Genomic DNA, 20,878 nt, shown 5'->3' with positions numbered 1-20,878 from the left:
CAAATTCTCACTTCCAGAATCTTAGCACACACATAAAACTCTCCAGTTGTTAGGGAGAAACCCTGCTTGCACTAAAATGCAAATATTAGTGGAGACCAAGAGGGGATCATTAACTCCCCATTCCCATAGTGGTGGGGGAATTTACTTGTGTTGGTTACATCTAAAACTCATAGGAGACCATTGATGAAAGAGATGAAGTAATTTTAGTAGGTGGTGGAACAGGAGAGCACACAAAAGCAGCACAGCTCCAGTGCAAATGTCTGCACACACACGTGTGCACCAGAGTCCAGCCTGGTTGCCCAGCTTGGAGGCTGAAAAACCTTCCTTTAAAATTTAAATCCAGAATTTTTGTTGGATCCAATACAGTGACTGAGATCAGCCATATGCTGATCCAGGTCTGAATTTTCCTAAGGGTGTGGGATCCCACAGTTTTATTTCTTTGGCATGTATGGATATAAGGCACATTTCCACACAACCCAGGAAAGTCTGCTGGTTTCTCCATGGGGTGGGAACCACACATGGACTGTTGTGCTGGTGGCTCCATTACTGCTAGAAGCAATCCTGGGGAGCAGGAGACTTCATTTCCTTACTTCTCTCAAGAAGGATGTGGTGTGTTTTTCTTGTTAGACTTTCTTCTGACTTTATCCCTTTTCCACCCCCTTTTTTTAGCTCACTCTGCCCAACAGTGACTAACGTTGCTGACCTTATGCTCAGAGTAAAATTTCACTTGGCTTGACCAGCTGTAGGACTTTCTGCAGATTTACTCCTATTTAGATGGAAACCTGAACATTACATAAAATGGGAAATTCCCTTCACATCCTCAGTCACCCTCCCCCTCGGCAATTATGTAAAATCTCTTTCTTTAAAAAAGTTTCTTTTTGCATTTTGGAGATCACACTCCATGCTAGCAAAACTGCTACACTAAATAAAGGGGTTTTTCCCCTTCTCCTCACCCTCTTAGTCCAAATAAATATCCCATTTTTACTCACAGCCTTTCAAGTTTAGGCAGGTCACTAAAAGTCTCCAGCTCCAGACTTTCCAGGTTGTTGAAATGCAGGTACCTGTGACAGAAATCACACACAGATTGAATTTAAGAGACAGAAGATCTTCCCAGATCAACCCACCAGTGCCCCCCAGGATGTCATCACTCATCTCAGGGCAGATGTGGAGAAGCCAGCATCCATGTTAGTGTCCCCAGTTTCCACAGGCAAACATAGAGGCCAACATGCTTTTCTGCTAATACAGACTAAAATTTGTAGTTCCACTAAAATCCAAAGTGTGACCTGCCACTCCAGAGGCCAAGGGGACCTCCTGCCCATCCCAGGTCACCCCTTGCCATCAAGAAAAGAAGTGTGGTGCCTGCAGAGCAACTCACCACAATACCTGAGCCTCCCTGTTGCCATGAGCTGTGACATTCACCAGCACAACTGACACATTCCTGACTTTCAGATGGATTTTTTTACAGTCCCCAAATTGCCTAAACTATTCCCCTTTATTTTACACAGGCATAAATTTCACAGCAGACACAGATTAATCACAGATCTACAAATACTCATTCTGCTATTGTAGCTGACTGCATTGAGAAATAATTGCCTAAGCCTCCACATGGCTGCTTGATTTGTAATGGAAAGATTCATGATAAATGGTGCAGTATCAGAGAGGGTGACTCAGATTCTGCACTGGAGGGTCACAGTGGGGAGGACAGGGACGTGCTCCAATCGCTCTCAGATGCCTGCTGAGATTGCTTTGGACCTTGAGGAAAGCATCTGATCCTGTCCATCACTTGGGTTACACTTTTTCTTGAAAAGCTGCCTTGTGGGGACAGGAAAACGGGGTAGGATTTGAGCAAAGCTATTTCTTCTGGAGTTAAGCCTGCCTTGATTGAAAACAGATGGGACTTTCAGCGGGTTGTTTGTTGGTTTTGTGGGTTTGTTGGTTTTGGTTTTTTTTCTTTTATTCGTGACATCAAGTCTGGAACACTCACTGCTGAAATATCCCTGTGGGCAGCTTCAGCTCTCTAAGCTCAGCTTAGAGCCAGTTTCAGCTTCCTAAATTTTCTCCGAGGCATCCTTGCTGAGTTGGCTGATGAAAAACCACATTGTACACAAGCTTGGTGGCACACCTATTGTTAGGATTGCCTGAAACTTCCAATTATGCTCTGTCCTCTTGTGCTGTCAACCTAGAGAACAAGCTGGATCTTATTCCTTTTACAGCAAAGTCCTTGGTCACATTCCAGCCCTATAAATGCTGCAGCTGGGAACAATTCAGGAATTAGACCAGTTTCACCTTTGGTCCCTGCTCTCCAATGATACAAGCAATTCCTGTATTTCAATTATTTAGGAAGAATAAGTCATTAGGAAGGAATTGTTCCCTGTGAGGGTGGAGGGTGCCCAGAGAAGCTGTGGCTGCTCCATCCCTGGAAGTGCCCAAGGGGTTGGATGGGGCTGGGAGCAACCTGGGATAGTGGAAGGTGTCCCTGCCCATGGCAGGGCATTGGAATGAAATGAGCTCCAAGATCCCTTCCAAATCAAACCATTCTGGTATCTGTGATTCAAATATCCAAGCTCACACTCTCTCCACCAGTCCCAAGTAAGAAAAATCCAGACCCAGTTTAGGAAGGCACTTCAGAAGAGTCAAACCTCAGTCTGCCCATCTCACCTCGAGAGTGGCGCACTAAGAGTCAAAAACCAAAACTTCTTTGAATAAACAGCAGAGTTTTGCCCTAGACAGAAAGGGAGCAAATGGGGACTGTTGGAGTGATGGACTCCAGCTGCCAGGAAAGCACAGGAGGCTCCCTCCAGCCCAGACTCAGCACAGAGTGCCACGAGGGAAGGTCAGGACTGTGTTTGTTTGGATCCTTCATCTTCCCCCACTGCAATTTCCAGATGCTTTGCAGCATGGGAGCAACCATCACCCTGGTAGCTCCCAGGAATACTTGGCAGCCCCAGCTCCCAGCTTGTACTGCATCCACTCATTTCCAGCAGAGCTCTGGATGAGAGAGAAACTCAACCAGCACCCCCAACTTAAGTAAAGGACCAGATCTGTCTCTCTGCTTAAAGAATCCCCAGACACAAACCCAGCAGAACATTCTGCTCCCAGCCCTCTCTCCTCCTTCATAAGGTCCTTGGAAATAAAGGCCATCAGAAGCACAGCTGGGTTCTTCTATGCTCCAGAGATTTGGGTGCAGGAGAAAACACACGGAACACCAGTAGGAAGAGAGCTCAGCTCTAACTAACCAAAACCAATACCCTGAACAGCTGGTTTGCAATGAACCCAGTGTAGTCTGGTGATCTGGATGAGGAAAGAGCAGCAGCTCCATCCTACCCCTTGCTAAATGCCTGCTGCTCCCCAAGCCTGGCAGCACAGCATGCAAACAAGGCTCATCTGTACTTACAGCTGCTCCAGGGAATGCAGCCCATGGAAGGCATGTTGCTGGATGCTCTGGATTTCATTTTTATAAAGGTAGCTTTCAAAAGGAGAGAAAGGAAATAGCATCAGGGGAACTGATCAGCAGTTGTGTTCTCAAAAGTCACAAGAAACAGCAATGACCCTCTACTCAAAGCAGAACTTGCTGCCTGGGTTCAAGGGCAATGTTTTATAGCTCTGACACTCAACTCCAAACAGTACATCCTTGACTGGCAAATATTAAAAGTGGGTAGCTAGATTTTGAAGAGATCAAGAAATTATTGAGCCACCAACTCACAGGTATTTCAGGTTCTCCAGATCTTCAAAGGATCTTCTCACAATTTGTTTTATCTGGTTGTTGTTCAGCAGCCTGTTCAAATCAAGAAAGAAAAACTCAGCTGGTGAAGTCAGCACGTGTGAGATTTGTGGCATTTCTGTTCTTGGATGCCCACTGAAAAATTCTGAGCCCAGGTGTCACAGAATTAAAGATTTAATGGGGTTAGCAAGTCAGGGTTTGGGTCCTCACACCAGCCAAGGCAGTGAGAAGGTTTCTCACCCAGAGGTGCCACTTCCAATATTGCAGTGTTCAAAGTATTTTCCTTATCTTTTGCCACAGTTTTCATCCCAAAGTGACAAATTCATCCAGGAAAGGGATGAGGGGATGGGAGACAGGCAGAAAGAAGCAGTGGGGAGTAAGATATTAAATCATTGCTGCCACTCTCGTACAACCACAGTGGGTTTTGGAGGTGCCTGGTTGTGTTCAACAAGTGAGCAGGGGAGTGCAGAGCCAGTTTTTAGAAGTAAAAATGCAGTTTAAAACACCAGTTCCCAGTGGAGTTATAGGAGCCACAAAATGCTAATAGCTTTGCTCTAATCACTTTGTAACTGATACCCACAAATAAGAAATAAATTCAACGTTGAGTCCTGAGGCTGCTCACAGACAACCTCTTTCGATCTCAGGAGCTTTGTGCCAGATTTTAATCCAAAACCTCTGGGCCACGTGGCACTGGAGAGCCGTGTGACACTGGTGTGTGCAGTTGCCATGGCTGTGTGTGCAGCTGAAGGCTGGTGCCAGTGACCAGGAAGAGCCCAGCTCTGCGAGAGCCACGCTGTGCAGCAGTGGAACCACAGAGCTGAGCCCTGCAGAGCTCTGCTGCAGCCCCTGCCAAGCCCAGCACTGAGAAAACACAATAAATCACTTATAAATAGCTCCCTAACACACAGAGTGAGCTGCTCCTCGTGGCTGCACTCCCACAGGTCCCTCGCTGTGGCTCTCACTGAGGTTCAGGTCTGGCAAAGCTCAGAGCTGGTGGAGTTTTTAGTGCTGAACAGCCCAGAGCAAGGATTTCAACAGGCACCACTCGTTTTTAAATTTCCTAAATGGAGCTGTGGGCAGAGAGGGAATTTGTGACTCTGTCCTGTAAAGATTTCTTTTTCAGGTGTTGCAGGAAAAACAGCAATTTCTGTGCAAGCAGCCAGACCTTACTGCATTGGGTCACATTAAATACATGTGCTGGATGTGCATTTTACAAGCTGATTTTTGCCATAGATCTGCTCCTCAGGAACAATCTGCCACCAGGCAGCAGGTGAGAAGACAGTTCAGCACTTTCCCTGCAGCAAAACCCAATTTTCTGCTTTTCTGGACAAAAAAGAGCAACCAAGCCTCTGTCATTACAAGCCAAGGTCTTTTCCTGGTCAAAACCAAGATTGTGTAGGTAAAGGATGGAGAGAAAAGACAAAGAGATGGGGAGAAAGGGTAAAAAACTTGTGGGAAAAGAAGATGAAGGTGAAATCAAACACCTCAAGGATCACAGAAGAGATAGAAGATGTCAGAAGCACACACACATGTGATGGCAGCTTCACAAGTTCTCTCCAGGCAGCTGATGGAGCTTTCCACCGCCTTTTTCTCAGGTGGAGAATTACACTGAGGGTCAGAAAAAGCATGTGAGAAACTCAAGAGCAAACAACTTTGTACATCAGGCAACGAGTGAGGGGTTGAGAAAAGCCTCATTGCCCTGGATTTGCCCATCCTGCCTGGAGCAGGGGTGTGGGTGCCACTGCCAGGGTGCACAGCCCAGGGCTGGGTTGAGGCAGAGGAGGCTGGAAAGCTCCTGCACAGCTGGAAGCAACAGCTCCACACACACAGCCGAGGTCAAACAGCCCGGGCTCACTCCTAAGGATGCAAAAATGATGTCAAGTCCTTGGAACACACCATCCTGCTTTGACAGCCAGCTATGCTGAGTGGAAATACAGTCCCTGAGCATCAACCCCAAAGCTTATTTGATGACTGAACACCCCAGGGCTGGCAGTGACTGCCTGAGGGCAGTGTGGGAGGGAGCTTTTGCCTATTTACCCACAAGACAAAGACAACCCAGGCACCAGCCCTGCTTCCCTCCCTGCCCCATCAGCTTCCATCTCTGGCCAGAGCAGGACCAGGCAGCTCCTGCTCTGTTATCGGAGCCCTGGCCCCAGTTCTGAGCATCATTGCCACAGATGTGAGCAGCTGGCACACACCTGCATTGGCCATTTGCCTGCCAGGGGACAGGTGGCACTGACCAGGTGAGCAGGGTCACACCAACAGCCTGAGCAGCCCCGTGCAGCAGCACAGCCTGCAGCCCTTTGCTGATTGTTGTCTTTAATGCTCAGAGTTCAGACCAGGACTGATCTCCATTGGGATTTCAAATTCCATCATGTTGTCTGGCTGTGTTTTGGGGCTATTTAAAAGCATTATCCCAGTCTGTTTTGTTGTCTTGGCTATTTTGTACAGTTCAAGGGAGTGTAATCACTGAGCCAGCCAAATTAGATGAATCCTGGAAGTTCAGATGGCAAGCAGCATGCAGGGCTCTTATCTCATCGTCTGATACTTAAAAACTTGTTCATTGCCTGATTTAGGAATAATAAGTGCATGGAAGAAGTCATCTCTGCTTCCTGTCTCAGGATTCCCCATTGTAATGGAAGGATAAGTCCTGGAAAACACTGGAAAGTGAGATAATGATGAAGTCCACAATAGCCCACTTATTCCAAACTGCTGCTTTCAGAGAAATCCATGGACAAAGCAGCACAGCTGGCTCCTAGAGAGAGTTTGGATGGCTCCTGCACAGCTGTCTGCTCCCTGACTCCTCTGCAATTCACCAGGCAGAGCAGTGTGCCAAATCCTGCCATGGCCTGGCTATTGTCCCAGCTGCCATCCACAGCAAAAATGCCCAAATTCCTGCTGCCCTTAGAGGGCTGAAAGCTGGGACCCAGATCTGCTGGGAATAAATGGCAGACCGAGGCTGGGAAGACAATTATCTCCCTCATTATCTTAACCACACCCTGTAGCAAACCAGGCTAAATTAAAGGTACCAGAAGCACATTTCCTGGCAATAGGATGGGGCATTTCCCTTCATGCCCCATGAACTGGACTCCACATGAGTAGGAGAACTCACACAGGTTTTATTCCTGCCAGACTCTTCTGGGATGTTTGAGATATACAAGCACCATGAGATCTGGCCCAGATTCACCAGGAGAACATTTTACATTCAGTTTCCTCTAGATTTTATGTGTGACTGCCTCTCCTTTCTCCTTCCCCACCCTCTCTCTAGGTTTCCAGGCACAGGCTTAAGTTCCATTAAATGAGTGGTTTTCTGTTTTGAAGAATGTATTAAATGATGTGACAGGACAGAATTCAGACTCAAACCATGTTCTCTTTCCTCCTTTCATTTGACAATCCACATGCTGCAGTCATTGTGACAAAACAGCCATTTTTTTCCTCACACCACTAATAGAAATCATCACGTAGTGTATTTAGAGGGGGAGAAAAACGGAGTTTTATGTTCAACCACACATTCCCCCTTGTTGACAGAATGATCTGGAATAGTTATTTCCCATATTTAAGGGAAGAACTTTTATTCTGAGATCCAGGCAGGCTCTGACATCCCCTCCTTGCTGGCAGGAGCACATTCTCTCAGCAGTTACTAGAGAGTAAAAGACAGAAACTCCACATTGCTGCTCTGTTCACTCTCAGACTCTTCACCAGCAGCAGCACCTAAAGCAGAGCTGCAGGACTCACCAGGAATGTTTTGCTCTCACCTGAGCAGAAAGAGAAACATGATGTGAGCAGTGGCAGGGCAAAGGGCCAGGCAGAGGCACAAGCAATGTGGTCTCCACAGAGTCCCTGTTCTCCAGGGTGCCTCAGGAATACCAAAATACACACTGGGGGTGTAAAGAAACTTTGGTCCCTGGCTTGGACACTTCTATGGGGGATGCTGGAGAGACCCAGGGAGCAGCAACCCTGTGAAAATACAGCAGGGAACCAAAGGGATTGACAGGGCAGCACTGACTCCCTGGGAAGTCAGGGCTGTCATCATCCATCCCCACCCAGAAATGACCTAAAGGAGCAGAAACTGGGAAGCAGGGAGAGGCTGTGCCTCACCATGGGCCCACAGCATTTCCTCTCTCTCCCACAGCACCTGCTCTGAGCTAATGCTGGCTTCAGCCATGCAGCAAGTGATGGCAAACTGCAGCTGGACCTGGGGGAGCTGGGGATGCCATACATGAGCGGTTTGCCTCACTCTCCCTGCTACTTTGGTTTTTTTTTGGTACCAAGGGGAAATATTAAGAGTTTAAAACTGCCCAGCACCGTCAGCACAGATGGGAACAGAGCAGAGCCAGCTGGAGGGGACAAGGAAATCTTACAACTCTCTGAGATGTTCAGCCCAAAAGAACTTCTCCACCTGCGCACAGGAAGTTCCCAGTGGTGCAGGATTTGGGTTAACTGCTCATTCATTCCCTGTGGTGCTGCACCAGGAGTGCCCACAGTGACTGTGACTCTTCCACACACAAAGCTCCTGTTTTTAATGCTAAAGTAGTGCTCTGTGATTTGTCAAATCTCCCACATCAGAAGAAAGCAGAGGGAAGGGTCTGAGCTGTTGAACAGCCCCACTGGACATCCACACAGGCTGCTCTCCTGTCAGCATCTCAACCCATCTCCCTGCATCCAACACAGGCTACAAAGGTTTCCTTTTCAGGGTGGTTTATAAACTGTCAAACTTGGACACAGAACAGCCACCCTGCCCTAAAGGAGATGGAGAACAGAAGCTTCACCAGAATCTGTTGCTCTTCCTCTGCCATTAGTGGGAGAAGCTCTTTTAAAAACATTTATTTGCTTATGGAAGATTTATTTAAATTCAATGGCAGAAAGCTGCAAGCTCAGATCTCTGCACATGGAACCTGAGCTATTTTATCTTCCAAACTTCTCACTCCAAATTTTCTGGACAAATTTTCCCAGGAAGTCTCTCAGGGATTTTAAAGGATTTATTCTCTTTATCACTTGAAACACTATCTAAGTCGTCAGGCAAAATTTACCATCTAAGAAACACCAGCAAATTCTTCAGCTCTTGTCAGTTTTGATGTGGGAATTGGACAAACCAAAGTTCCTGGAGAGAAATTTCCTTCAGGAGTGTGAGGTCCAATGTTCTGTCAGTCAGTTATCAAACTCCTCAGCTGTGGGAGTTTATTACAAGTGTGAGAATAACTGAGTGCTCCAGTCTGCTGGCCAGATAAGGAAATACAACTAAGCATAAGAAGTACTAAATGGAAAGGTTTCCTTGGCAAATCAGGTTGATTTTCAGAATGCAAGTATAAAAATGCGGTTTTGTTGGAGCAGTGTTTCACCTGGTCCAGTATTCCAGCTCTGACAATGGCCACAGGACACTGTTTAGGAAAAGCAGGAGTGTCTGCCCACCATCTGTGAAAACACGCTGTTCTTTCTGCCCTGGCATCCCAAATCATGAGCTCAGGGATGGCAGGGGTGCATTCTTGACTATTCCCTCTAATATCTGTTCATGACTTGCTGTCCTTGAGGTCTCAGTCCAGGAGACAGAAAGGAAAAAGAACTGGAGACATTTGTGGAGCACAAACAGGTGTTAGAGAGAGAGTCAGGTCCTTCTCCTCAGCCTGGCTCTGTCTGTATCTACTCTGCACAGAGTGGAGGAGTCAGAAGACAGAAGCAAAATCCTGCAGAGGTCTGAGAGCTGCCCAGTCCAAGGAGCTGGCAGGGCAGGAATTGGGACCCTTACAGAGCTCAGCAGGCTGGGTGGAGCCCCTGTCCCAGTGAAGCCCTGCCAGCATCCTCCTTTTCCCCAGGGCTCTGCTGGAACTCGCCCGGTGGTCCTGGGAGCTGCTGCCAAACATCTGCCTGCAGCACACTGATCTGACATCAGCTGGAACCCTCTGTTTCCTCACTCAGGAGAGCTCCAGGGGTGGAAGAGCAGGGCTGGAGATCAAGAGGCCTCAGCAGAGCTTGGTGATAAGACAAAACCCTGCAGATTTGGACTCTATTATCTCTCTAGATAGTGTTCTCTCATTTCTCGCTGTATCTGACCCTATCTCAAATGACAGAAATCCATCCAAACCATCCTTTCTTCTCTATTATTTTTGGCAACTAAGTGCCACACACTGTTGTTTGAGAGACTAACCTGGGCTGTTCTGGATGAACAGCACCAGTGGCAGTAAAGTTTTTGAGCAGTCCATTTGAGCCACAGCCAGGGTACTCTGAGCATCCTGCACTCATGGCTTGGCCACTCAGCCCCAGACACAGATTGCAAGGATCTTGGGCAAATGCTGATTTTTCAAGGATAACACTTCAGCAGGTCTCAATAATAAAGTCCTGCTGTAATCCCAAATCCCATTTTTCCTACAACTGCTTCGTGTTGACTGAATGCCTTATTGCCCAGGTCTGCCACCTTCACAGGATCAGGGACTTCAGATCACTCAAGGCCAGAGAGAAAAAGACAACCTGAATTTCTGCTACCATTTGAGATCATGGATGTATGAACATCTGCCAGGTTCCCAAAGGAGCTGCTTTGCCTCACTGAGGAATTTCAGCCTGGACCTGGAAATCCTGTGGCTGTTAGCACCACGTCACAGCGCGAGTAATTACATCTGAGCCCCAACATCCCAACTGCATCCAGCACAGTGCAGTGCTGACACAGCTGCTGGTTCTGATCTGGGAGCTGGGGTGTTTGCAGCTCCTTGGCTATGGGGTGCAGATGCTCTCAGATCTGTCTCCAAGCCCTCAGCCCTGCAGCAGCCAGAAGGAGCAGAGAATCCCAGGGTTTCCCTTGGGAAGAGTGAGAAGCTGGTTAGGGCAGCAGTGTGAGCAGTGATGAGAGTGTGATACAAGGCTGGAGGGGCAGCTTTGCACCCCCATTCCTACCTGGATAGGGCAGATGTAGGCACCTCTTCTAGGGAAAAGGGAAAGATGGCATTTGAAGGATGCTCAGTGGAACTCACACAGAGCAACTGATGTGGTTCATGAGTTAGAGGAGACCATGGAAAGGAAGATGATTTTAATCCACCCCTCCACTGTCTTGATACCAGATGAGAACTTCTTTTATGGGCTACTCTAAGGCCATACCTGCTCAAACATCTTCTGTCAGCGCTAGAGCTCATTATATTTTATTTTTAAGCAGAGAACTTAATTGTGAATAATGAAAGTTATTAAACACCACATTTTTTAAAAAAAGAAACATGACACAGGGTGGAACAGAGGGAATTTTAAAGCTTTGGCTGGATATGCACGACTTGACTGAAATAAATAAAATCCCAAGGCCACCTTCAAGCCACGTTAGGGGACAGTACTAACACAAGTAATAAATGGATATCCTTGAAGTGCAACTTACAGTGTGTTGAGGTTCTTCAGTCTTCTGAAGGCTCCAGGTTGTATCTCCTTGATGTGGTTGAAGCGTAAATCTCTAAAAGCAGAGGATATAAACAAGCCATTAGAGCAGGGAAGGGAGTGGAGAAGGATAAGGGACAATGGTTGGGGTCTGCTCTTGTCTGTAGAGTCAGGCAAAAGCTGGGACAAGCCTATAGTGCTAAAATTCTTTATTCTGATTCCACAGAAAACCAGACACTAAAAGGAGTCAAGGAATCATTCCCATGAGAAAAGAGTCTGCAGCAAAACACCCCAAGTTCACATGCAATTACTCTTGCATCTCATCCTGATTTATAGAGAAACACACATCATCAAGTGGATGATTTAGCTCCCTACTAAAACTGTCTCTGCCTTACAATGGTTAAATCTGCTCAAATAACCTCATATAACAAGAATTTCCCATTTTGCTCTGCAATGCTCCAAGACTTACAACAGCTTATCTCTGCCTGCATTTCAGATCTGTGCCAACTGCAATTAGAATTACTGGAGTCCAGGGGATTCTGGCAAATTTCAAGGGCTGCCCATGGAACTACATCAGCTTGGAACCCAAAACCATGGGGTTTGGCTTGCTAATGGGATAATGAAATAAGAGCTAAGTGGTTTAACCTGGTTAACCAAGGATAAACACATCTATAGGGAACGTGGTGCATTGATTTGGCACCTTGCATGGCCCAGTGTATTATAACAAATCACAAAAGCTGACAAATGGGGATTGCTGCAAGTTTCTGTCCAAAGCACACACTGAAGTGTATTTTTTTTTCTCCTGCACTGCTTGATCTATCACATTTAGGGAATACACAGATATTTTTCCATGTTAAGGCAGCCTTTTAAGGGCATTTTCTTTAAGACGAAAAAAGCAGTTTGCAAAACGTAGTCATTCTATGCTAAAAAAAATCATTATAAATTTTCTTACTTTTTAGGCAGAAAATGTTGGGTTTAACTTGCGTTGCTTCAAATGTGCATTTCTTGCCCCTTTTTTCTCAGAGGGAGTTCTGCATCTTTCTTCCCTGTCAATGTGAATTTGAGGGTATCTTTATGGATTTTTCAGGCAACGGCTGCCACCACGAAGCCAGACACAATTAAACCCTGGCAGCAGTGACAGCTCACTGTGCTGCCTCTTCTCCATGGCCTCGTTAAAAGGAAACGAGGAAAGACCAGGAGAAAAGGTGAAGAAAGGCAAATTTGATTTACAGCCTGCAATGCACAAACACCAACCGTGCTGCTCTGGGGGGGTGTAAAGGGCCCTGTAATTAGTGCAGGCTGCAGGTAACAGGGAACATTATAAATACATGGGAGGAACACACAGGGGTCAGGGCTGCAGCTGGCCATGCTCAGGGAAGGCAGTGAAATGGAAAATCCAATTTTGGGTCACAGGCTGCAGGTGGGGACATAAAGCCTCAGACAACTGCAGTCCTTTAAACCACACAGAACTACCGTTCTTTTTAAACTACACCACCCCCAAGGAGCATGTAATAAAGCTTAGCTCATTGTTTTAATGAAATATTTTAATTTTTCTTCTGTTTTATGTTCCAGGTAAAGCCTTTAGAGGATTCTCTGGACCTCAGCTATCTTTCAGTCCTTTGGCAAGTTCTTTTGGGTTTGCTTTCCATCACAAAGGCAACAGCTTTCCCCACAGACAAAAATGGAACAGAAACACTGCATCCCTTCTCTGAGCACTTCATTTCAAGGAATGATGTGAAATAACTGGAGAGAGTCCAAAATAAAGCAATGGGAATGATATGAAGTTTAGAAAACACGACAATGAAAAGAACTGAAATTGCTTATTTAACCATAGATAAAATAACTATGGCAGGAAATTGCTACAAATAGAAAGGGCAAATAGTCACTGACTGAAACTGCAGATTCAAGGGTTTTTTTAAAATATCTGAATTAGCAAGGCTCATAAAACACCCAGTGCACTTTAGGTGAGACAGGCATTAGCCACACATGGTTTAGGAAGGTGGATTCTGCCCTGGAGCATGGACCAGGCTATTCTGCCCCTGTACCCCAGACAGCATCAAAAGGTACCAGTGTTGATGTCCCTGGGCATGCAGAGGAACCTGCATATTCCTCTTTACTATATAATAACTCCAATACTTTGGCTCATCCTTGGCATTTTCACTCCAGACCTTGCCTCAGCCTAAAGCATCGCCAGCGGCAAAGGGCTGCACTGGGAATCCCTGGCTTGAACGTGTTTGATTGAGAGCATTCCCCACTGAGTTTGTCTCCTCTCCCACAGAAACACTTGTTCCTCTCTATTCCCAGGGCACTCACTCTGGAAGTTCACGTTTCTGCTCAGGAACAAATGTGTTTTTTACAGGGACTCACCACAGAGCCCCTCCCAGGGCAGCTGCCCCACACCACAGCAGCTGGGCTCCCTCCCTCCTGCCCACTGCTTTCCACCCGGGAATTCGAAAAATGGGGGGGAAAAATAATCCCCCGTGATTTAACTCTCCCCTATGATTTCAAGGGTGGCAGTCTGGGATTACAAACGACCTTCCCACAAGGAACAGCTGCTGCTAAAGGATTCTGGATGCTCATCTGCCTTCACACAGAGAGGAGGCCTGGGACAGCAGCATCACCCAACACAGATCCCTCTGGACAACACCAGTTTGACTGGCTCTGCTTTAAATCCCACCAAGCCCTCATGCTCTGACAGGGAAGTGACCTGGGATGTGTGGATAATCCTGGATCTGCTATAGAAATCAGCCACCTTTTCTGAATTTGGGGAATTATTGACAGAGACTACAAAAAATGCCAGAATTTGCACATGGATGGGGAAATGGATCTTTACAGAATTACACAGTGTGAGCCTCTCAGCTGCTATCAGAACAATCATCCCTGCAAGCCTTCTGTTAAATAATTATCAGTGATTAGCACATAAAGCAATCAATGGCTTTTACAAGAAACTTCCACTTCTGTTTAATCTATTTAGGCTTTCACAGACTCATGTATTACTATGTTAACTAAGCAGATAATTAGCTACAAGAGGCGTTTTACTGCAGTTCTGTGGAAATTACTGGGTTTTTGTGTCATTGAAGAATCCTTTGTGCTCCCAGCGCTGTGCACAGCAGTGATGCTGACAGTTCTGCCCAGAACTGGTTGGAAAGTGGCAGCCACACAATCACCACCAACAATGACACAGAGAGTAAAGGTGCTTTTACAGAGATTATTAGGTGTTGAAGTTCCTCCCAGTGTTTCCAGAGGAAGGGAGGGCGTGAAAGACATCCTATAAAAATATCCTATAGGACAAGTTTCCACCGTACAAGAAGAGCCAGGACATTTATCAGAAAGATGCTCGTTCCTCACATTTATCTGCACAACATCAGAGTCAGCTCTGCAGGTTCCCCAGTCCTGCCAAACCACTCCAGTCCTGGCAGGAAGGGAAAACTGCCTTGCTTAGATGGAAATGAAGAGCTCCAGACTCACTGTCATCAGCTCCCCAGCTCAGGAATGTTCCTGTCCCACACGAGTCCCCAAGTGGCTTCAATAAATGACAGCCTTCATCCCAGAGCCCCTTACATGGACAGCTGAGCCCTGCCAGCCCTGAGAGGCAGATGAGGAGGCCATGGGGAGGCTCAGGGCTGGGGATTCTCCAAGTCCTGGCTATTTTGGGCCTTACCAGCTCAAGACATCAAGATCTGGCTGTTCAAAGAGCGAAGAGGAAGGAAAATATGTTGAGCATGGAGATACAAGGAAATGAAATGATGGGATCATGGCTGAAACAGTGGAGAGCGAGCAGCTGCAGGGAGCCTCACGCTGCAGAACAGGCTGTGGTTCCCTGCTGCACTGCCACACCACTTATTCTGAAGATTCAGAAACACTAGAGTTTAATTAAGAAAATTACCACAGGCATTCCTGAACCCAGATTTTTAAGATTCCAGCTCCCACAAACAGGAGTCAGGTTTTGTAAAGGGCTCCCTCTGCGTCAGCTGGGGCAGGAACTTGACCAAAATCCAGCAGCCAGTGTACCGAGCTGGTTTGATCTCACTTTTTCTGTCCATGTAAGCTGCTGGGAATGCTATGCTGGAAAGGGCAGTGCCAGGGCAGGAGGGATCTGCTGGTGCCTCATTCCTGGTGGGATCATTTCAAATACCACCTGGCATCCCTTTAGCTCTTTCCAGGAAGGGTAGGGCCAAGGATTACCTCCAAAACACAGTTTTGGTCCTAAACATGTATTCAAGTTGGAAGATGACAAAAAAAGATGCTGAATTCATCAGTGTTAGATAATTTGAGCTATTATTTATTAACAGTGATGAAGAGTAGGGTCTGATCCTACCCAAAGCAGCTGAGTCTGTTCTTGGGCATTCATAGCAGTATGATTCTCTTAACCTAATGCATAATTCCTTTGCACCATTTATCCAAGATACATCAAAGGAAGAAAACTTTCCCTCCTCCTGAAGTGTGTTCTGACCCTGATTCAGAGGAAGTAAAATAAACACTTTAATATTGAGTCTCATGTAGCTAAAGTGTCAGTCTTCCACTTTTTTACGAGCATAATCATTAAAGTTTTTACCCAGAATACATACACATTCTTTCACCAAAAAAATACTGACTTCTCCTTAAAGAGAACAGGAAAGAGTCCTGGTATCCCTACAGGGAGAGGGATGTGTTGAGGGCAACAAAAGTACAAATACTCAAGTGGGAACCAGATGTTGAAGCACTGGAAGTTCAGTAAAAGCAGAATTTTAAACACTTAAGGTAGTTACAATCACAAGACTTAGAATGCTTCCATCAAAAGATGCTGGAATGTTTCTAGAAAGAAAATGTATTTGAAATACCTTCCCTCCCCATTTTCTTGCCAATGAAGAGACTTCTAAAAATAGAACATTAAGTTCTTGGTCACCTCTAGAAGGTTTAATAAGGATTAAACACTACAGTGAAAGAAGTCAGAAAGAGATTCTACCTGGCACATGCAGAATGTGTGGGTGTGCATTTAATGGCTGTATATAAGATTATCACAGAAGAGGAAATGAGTAATCCCTTCTTCAACCCAAAACACACGACAGAGACCACAAACAGAGCAGCATTTCCAAGAACCCATTTGCTCAGTAAACCTTTCCCCAACAAACGTATAAAATTCCTTCTCAAAATGTGCTTATTAATAGACCAAGAGAGCTACACCCTATCTTACTCCAGCCTTCCTTCTGCAGGAGGAAGAGAGGAGCTGAGCAGGCACCAAAAGCAGCACAACAAGGAAGGAAAAGAAAACTTGTCCAGCTGGCCAGGCTTACACTGCCCAATTAGCAACCAGGTCTGTGCACAACTGGGTCACCTTCAGTTCATGCCAGCCATGTGCTCAGATCCCAGATCCTGCCCCGTGCCCTCAGCTATGTTTCTCCAGCAGTACTCATTCATTATGTGCCCTGCATAATGCAGAAAGAAGAATAAACCCATGGATAATTGGATTGCAATCCATTAGCTGCCAGCCAGAGGGGAACTTCTTTCCATGGATTTCTTCTACTCATGTCCACACGTTTGGAAGTTTATTGTTTTAAATGTCACACTGCAGAACAAATGGCAGCGGAGGTTAAAGACCTATTGAAATTTTCAGAGTGTATGTTCCACAGCTGTTCCCTTCCCTGGGCTGCTGGCTGGAAGAACTGCCTGAATCCCAGCAGTAACCAGCAGATCACATCTGGATAATCGTGTTCCAGTTGAACAGACACCAGCCAAAATACGTTTGCAGCTCTACACCATGAATTTTTATGGCTTATCTGTACGCGTGTAGTCGTTCCTGCCATCCCATTCTCTGCTCAGGATTAAGCAAGCAGTCTCCATTACCAAGGATAAATAGTCTACTGCTAAAACCAGACTTTGGGCCAGATCCTCAGCTGTACCCAGCTGGGATTGGGAAGGGAGGAGGGAAATGGCGACCCAAGAGGAGCCAGTAACAGCTCATCAATCCTGGAGCTGGTTCCGTGCCAAGCCCAGCATCGCTCAGGGAAGGCGATGGGCGGCTCCAGTGCCGCCAGCTGGCTGCAGACCCAGGGGCCATCTGCCAATGGCGAAGCACAGCCTGTGCCAGCCAGGAGACTTCCCACTCTTCCAGGATTCTTAGAGAGGGTGGCACGGAGTCACGGAGGTCAGAAAGTCCCAAACTCCCAACTTCAAAGCAAATTCCACCTGGAAGCTGCAGCTGTTCTTCGAGGGAACCGAGCTGGAGCCTGGGATCGGTGCTGGGAGCTGCAGTCACAGACTCAGCCCTGTTCACACCAAAGAATAACTGTGGAAAATATCCCAATCCCACATTTTCTGCTCAGAATAACTCCGTGATCAAGCCTATTCTTGCTATAATTCCAAATGTTCAGTCTGACACAAGGGTTCTCCCAGGAGAAACACTAACATACCAAAAAGCTGGAGGAGTCAGGGCTTGGTTAAGAAGCATTCCTTGATCTTCCACAATTCAAAAAAAGTTTAATTACTCAAATGCTATTTATAACAAATACAAATGGGATACTGGCTGGGAAATGCATTTGCATATATTAGATCTTCAAGATAGCCAGACAGTCAGGATTTTTGCTTGCCACACAAAGGCCCATGATCTGCCAACAGAGAGCACTCACCAGGCTCATCTCTCTTTATGTCTATGATCACCAATATGTGGTTTGCTTATAATTATGCAGACAGCAGTAAAAGAGGATAAAATGGATAAATAATCTTAAAAATAGTGGTTCATGAAGAGTCATCTTTCTTTGTAATATTGTGAGATATAAAAATCTCACATCTGTACTATTTCTTTAATGCTTTGAAAGCCAGTTTCCCATTCAAGGTGGTGCAGAGAATGAAGTGTGCTGCTGCCAGAGGGAGCACACCATTCCAGAACTGGGAAAGAGTTGGTGAGACAGTAAACTTCCCTCCCTCTGCACTCCAGGAATCTCGAGCAGAAACTCAGGCTCCACTGTGACAGCAAACATTGCCTCATTGCAAATAGAGAACAGGAATTAAGCTTCAATGATCTCAGAAATACCTCAGTTCAGCCAATGGAACAAACCTTTCCCTCAATAAAATCTAAGTTTAAACAAGGAGCAACAAGTTACTTTGCTAAAATCAGTGTCAGGGTACTTTAAATATTTTAATATTACAAAATGCAGGGGAATAAGTGGGAGAAAAAGGTTGGTAAGAGTGTGAAGAGAGATGCTGCAAATCACTGTCAGAGCATTTAAGACTGCCCAGTGAGCAGGTACAGAGCAGGGTCACACTGCAAATAATCATCCCAGCACCAGCCCAGGCAGTGAGAAAGCTCTGGCAGCTGTAGCAAGGGTAGAGCTCATCCTGTGGGCCACCAATGCAAGAACCTCTGTGGTCTCCACCCACCGCAGCAGACCTGGATGGCAGCAGCCCAGTGCCAGCATCCTGCTCACAGCATGTTCCTCTGGCTGCCAGCAGAGAAAGTGCATTACAATATCAGTGAGATGTTCAAGGGAGAAATGCTGGTATGGATGTGCCAGCTGAGATTAAATTGAACTTGTTACAAGCAAAGGGAAAAGGCTCAAACTCATGTTGGAGAAGTTTTGCAACAGGCAGCAGTTGAAGGAAGATGAGCATTAAGATTCATTTTTGACAAGTCTTTCCAGCTACTTACAAAAAAAAGGTCATCCAAGACAAGGGATCAGATAAGAGTATCACAGAGGGAAGGATTTTGTCACGTGTCACTGCATCTTAAAGCCACCTTTAAATTTAGGATTAGTTTAGAATCACAGGGAAATGCTCTTCTGTGCCTATCAAAAAGAGCTCTTGAAGATTGTCCAAGAATTCAATGTCCTTTTCCTCCACCTTTTCTGTTTGAATGGATTCAGCCACCAGCTCCCTCATCTTCTTATTTCTGCAGTATTCTGTGAGTTGCCACAGCTGTTACTTTCCAAATAAACCTCAGCTTTGATTTGAACAGTTCAAGTAGAAAGTGGAAAACCAGTACTTAGAAATTCAGTACTGAAATGGTGTTGTATATATAAGGGAAGTGTTTGTGTCACTGGAGACAAAAGCCTGAGCTGCTCTATTTCCTCTCTCCCCTACACCCATACAAAAAGCCTTCTAAAATGCAAACTATGCTCCTTTCCATAAGCTCAGTTTAACATTTTTGACCTTTGATTCCCCAAAACTGTCTTCCAGAGCTTGCTTGGAATTACTCTCATTAAATTTTTCAATTCCTTGATTGTCCCATTAGCAATTAACTGATGCCAGAAGCAGCAGTTTCTGTTTTAAAAGCACAAAACAGTTCTTGAGGATTACAATTCTGTGGGGGGGAAAAACGGATAAAAAGTATGCCTTTGGCCTTTTTGCCTTCTTTCTCCTTTTTTTTTAAAGACCGGCCAGGTAAGAAAGGCAGGAAAATGAAGTGGTTACTCACAGAATGTTTGTCTGGGGCGGGATCTCGGGGATGGTTTCCAACATCAGATGCATGCATCTCACTGTAGTCCTGAAGCACAGGCAGCGGCTGGGGCAGGAGCACGAGAAACCAGGCAGGAGGAGAAAACACAAAAAGCCCCCAAGAACTGAAGGTTTGAGCAGCATGGTGTTTGCTGGAGCGTATTTGCCTCAATTCTGAGCTGCAGGGAGCTGACAAAAAAAAAAAAAAAAGTTTCCCAGCCCTGAGGTCCAGGAGGAGGGGACTCATCAGCATGTGTTTGCAATTAAATTAAGGCAGTTTGACAGTCCAGCCGCCCACCCTCTCTGCCATTCTGTACATCACTGGAGATCACACTGTCCCCACCCCTCTCTGATTGTGGCGCTGAAATACAAACTCGTCTATTTTCGCCTTGTTGCTTCTTTTAAACAGTAAGTTAACTCCTCATCTTCTCCTCAGGCATCTCTGAAAGCACAGTGCACCTCCATGAACAGTGACCGAAACACGACCTCGTGGTCCAGGGCTGAGCTGGGATGCAAAAGATCCAGGGCCAAGGTTTTTATGTCAATTTTTTTTTTTGCCCTAGCACAGTCTGCAAACTAAAGAGAGAGATTTATCTAACAGCCTGCCAAATGTATGGTGCTGTAAGGCTTTCAGGATGGAGGCTGGCTCCTATTACATGTAGCTACAACATCAAGCAAAAATATGCCTCCAACCATTGAGTGGGCATGGGATGTAACAGATAAGGGATTTTAAAAGGGAGATCACTAACAGAGATAAATAAACTGCAAATAAAGACTAAACCCCACCCAGGAGTCTGTAAAGTTACTCAGGCAGAGTAAAAGCTGATTGATTTCAAAGGTCTTTGACCAAGTATAATTTCTTTCAACAAGGATGTAATTTGGAAAAATGTTTTTGAGAAATTCAAGGCAATTCAGGGGTGAAGAGGGGTAAAAAATATGAAATCAGCTGAGTTTGAACTGTAGGGAATGCAGTCCTCCATTTGTTTCTCCCCACTGGAAGATAAAATTGTGATGCAAAAGGCAGAATTTGTTTCCAGTTGAATTAATCACCTTTATAAAGAAGCTGCAGTGAAACCAGCTTATCTTTAGGTTTCAAGCTATTACTACACAATATCCTAAATGTATGTGTTGAGAACAAGGGAGGCATTAACATATATTAGGATTTTTACTGAGGAATTTCCAACACAGCAGCATCCCACATAACCTGGCAGCTCAAATGAAAGCTTCCCATCAACCTGCACATCTGCTTTGTACTGTACACTACAAAATAATTATATGGCAAAGAAGACAAGAGTGACATTTAAACCTTCCTGGTTCAGATTCTCTGTCACTTGAGCATTTGGAGACTGTTTGTGACAAGTCTTTCCAACTGCTTACAAAAACGGGTCATCCAAGACAAGGGAT

At 45.7% G+C, this 20,878-nt stretch overlaps 1 protein-coding gene across 1 annotated transcript in view; it reads right to left on the bottom strand.

Annotated features, from left to right (window-relative positions):
• LOC131564362 (peroxidasin homolog) overlaps positions 1 to 19,618 on the bottom strand; it is a 41,996-nt gene extending 22,378 nt beyond the window's left edge. Inside the window, exons 1-5 of the mRNA XM_058814780.1 lie at positions 19,455 to 19,618; positions 11,070 to 11,141; positions 3,704 to 3,775; positions 3,395 to 3,466; positions 990 to 1,061 (exon numbers count right to left, since the gene is read on the bottom strand). Coding sequence (XP_058670763.1) covers positions 990 to 1,061; positions 3,395 to 3,466; positions 3,704 to 3,775; positions 11,070 to 11,141; positions 19,455 to 19,618 — 452 coding nt within the window. The remainder of the gene's footprint in view (positions 1 to 989; positions 1,062 to 3,394; positions 3,467 to 3,703; positions 3,776 to 11,069; positions 11,142 to 19,454) is intronic.
• Between the last annotated feature and the right edge of the window lie 1,260 nt (positions 19,619 to 20,878).

This window comes from Ammospiza caudacuta, chromosome 15 (assembly GCF_027887145.1).
Source record: "Ammospiza caudacuta isolate bAmmCau1 chromosome 15, bAmmCau1.pri, whole genome shotgun sequence".
In the NCBI taxonomy this organism is placed as follows: Eukaryota; Metazoa; Chordata; class Aves; order Passeriformes; family Passerellidae; genus Ammospiza; species Ammospiza caudacuta.
Note: the sequence above shows the minus strand (reverse complement) of the source record. Positions and strands in the feature narration are given on the sequence as shown.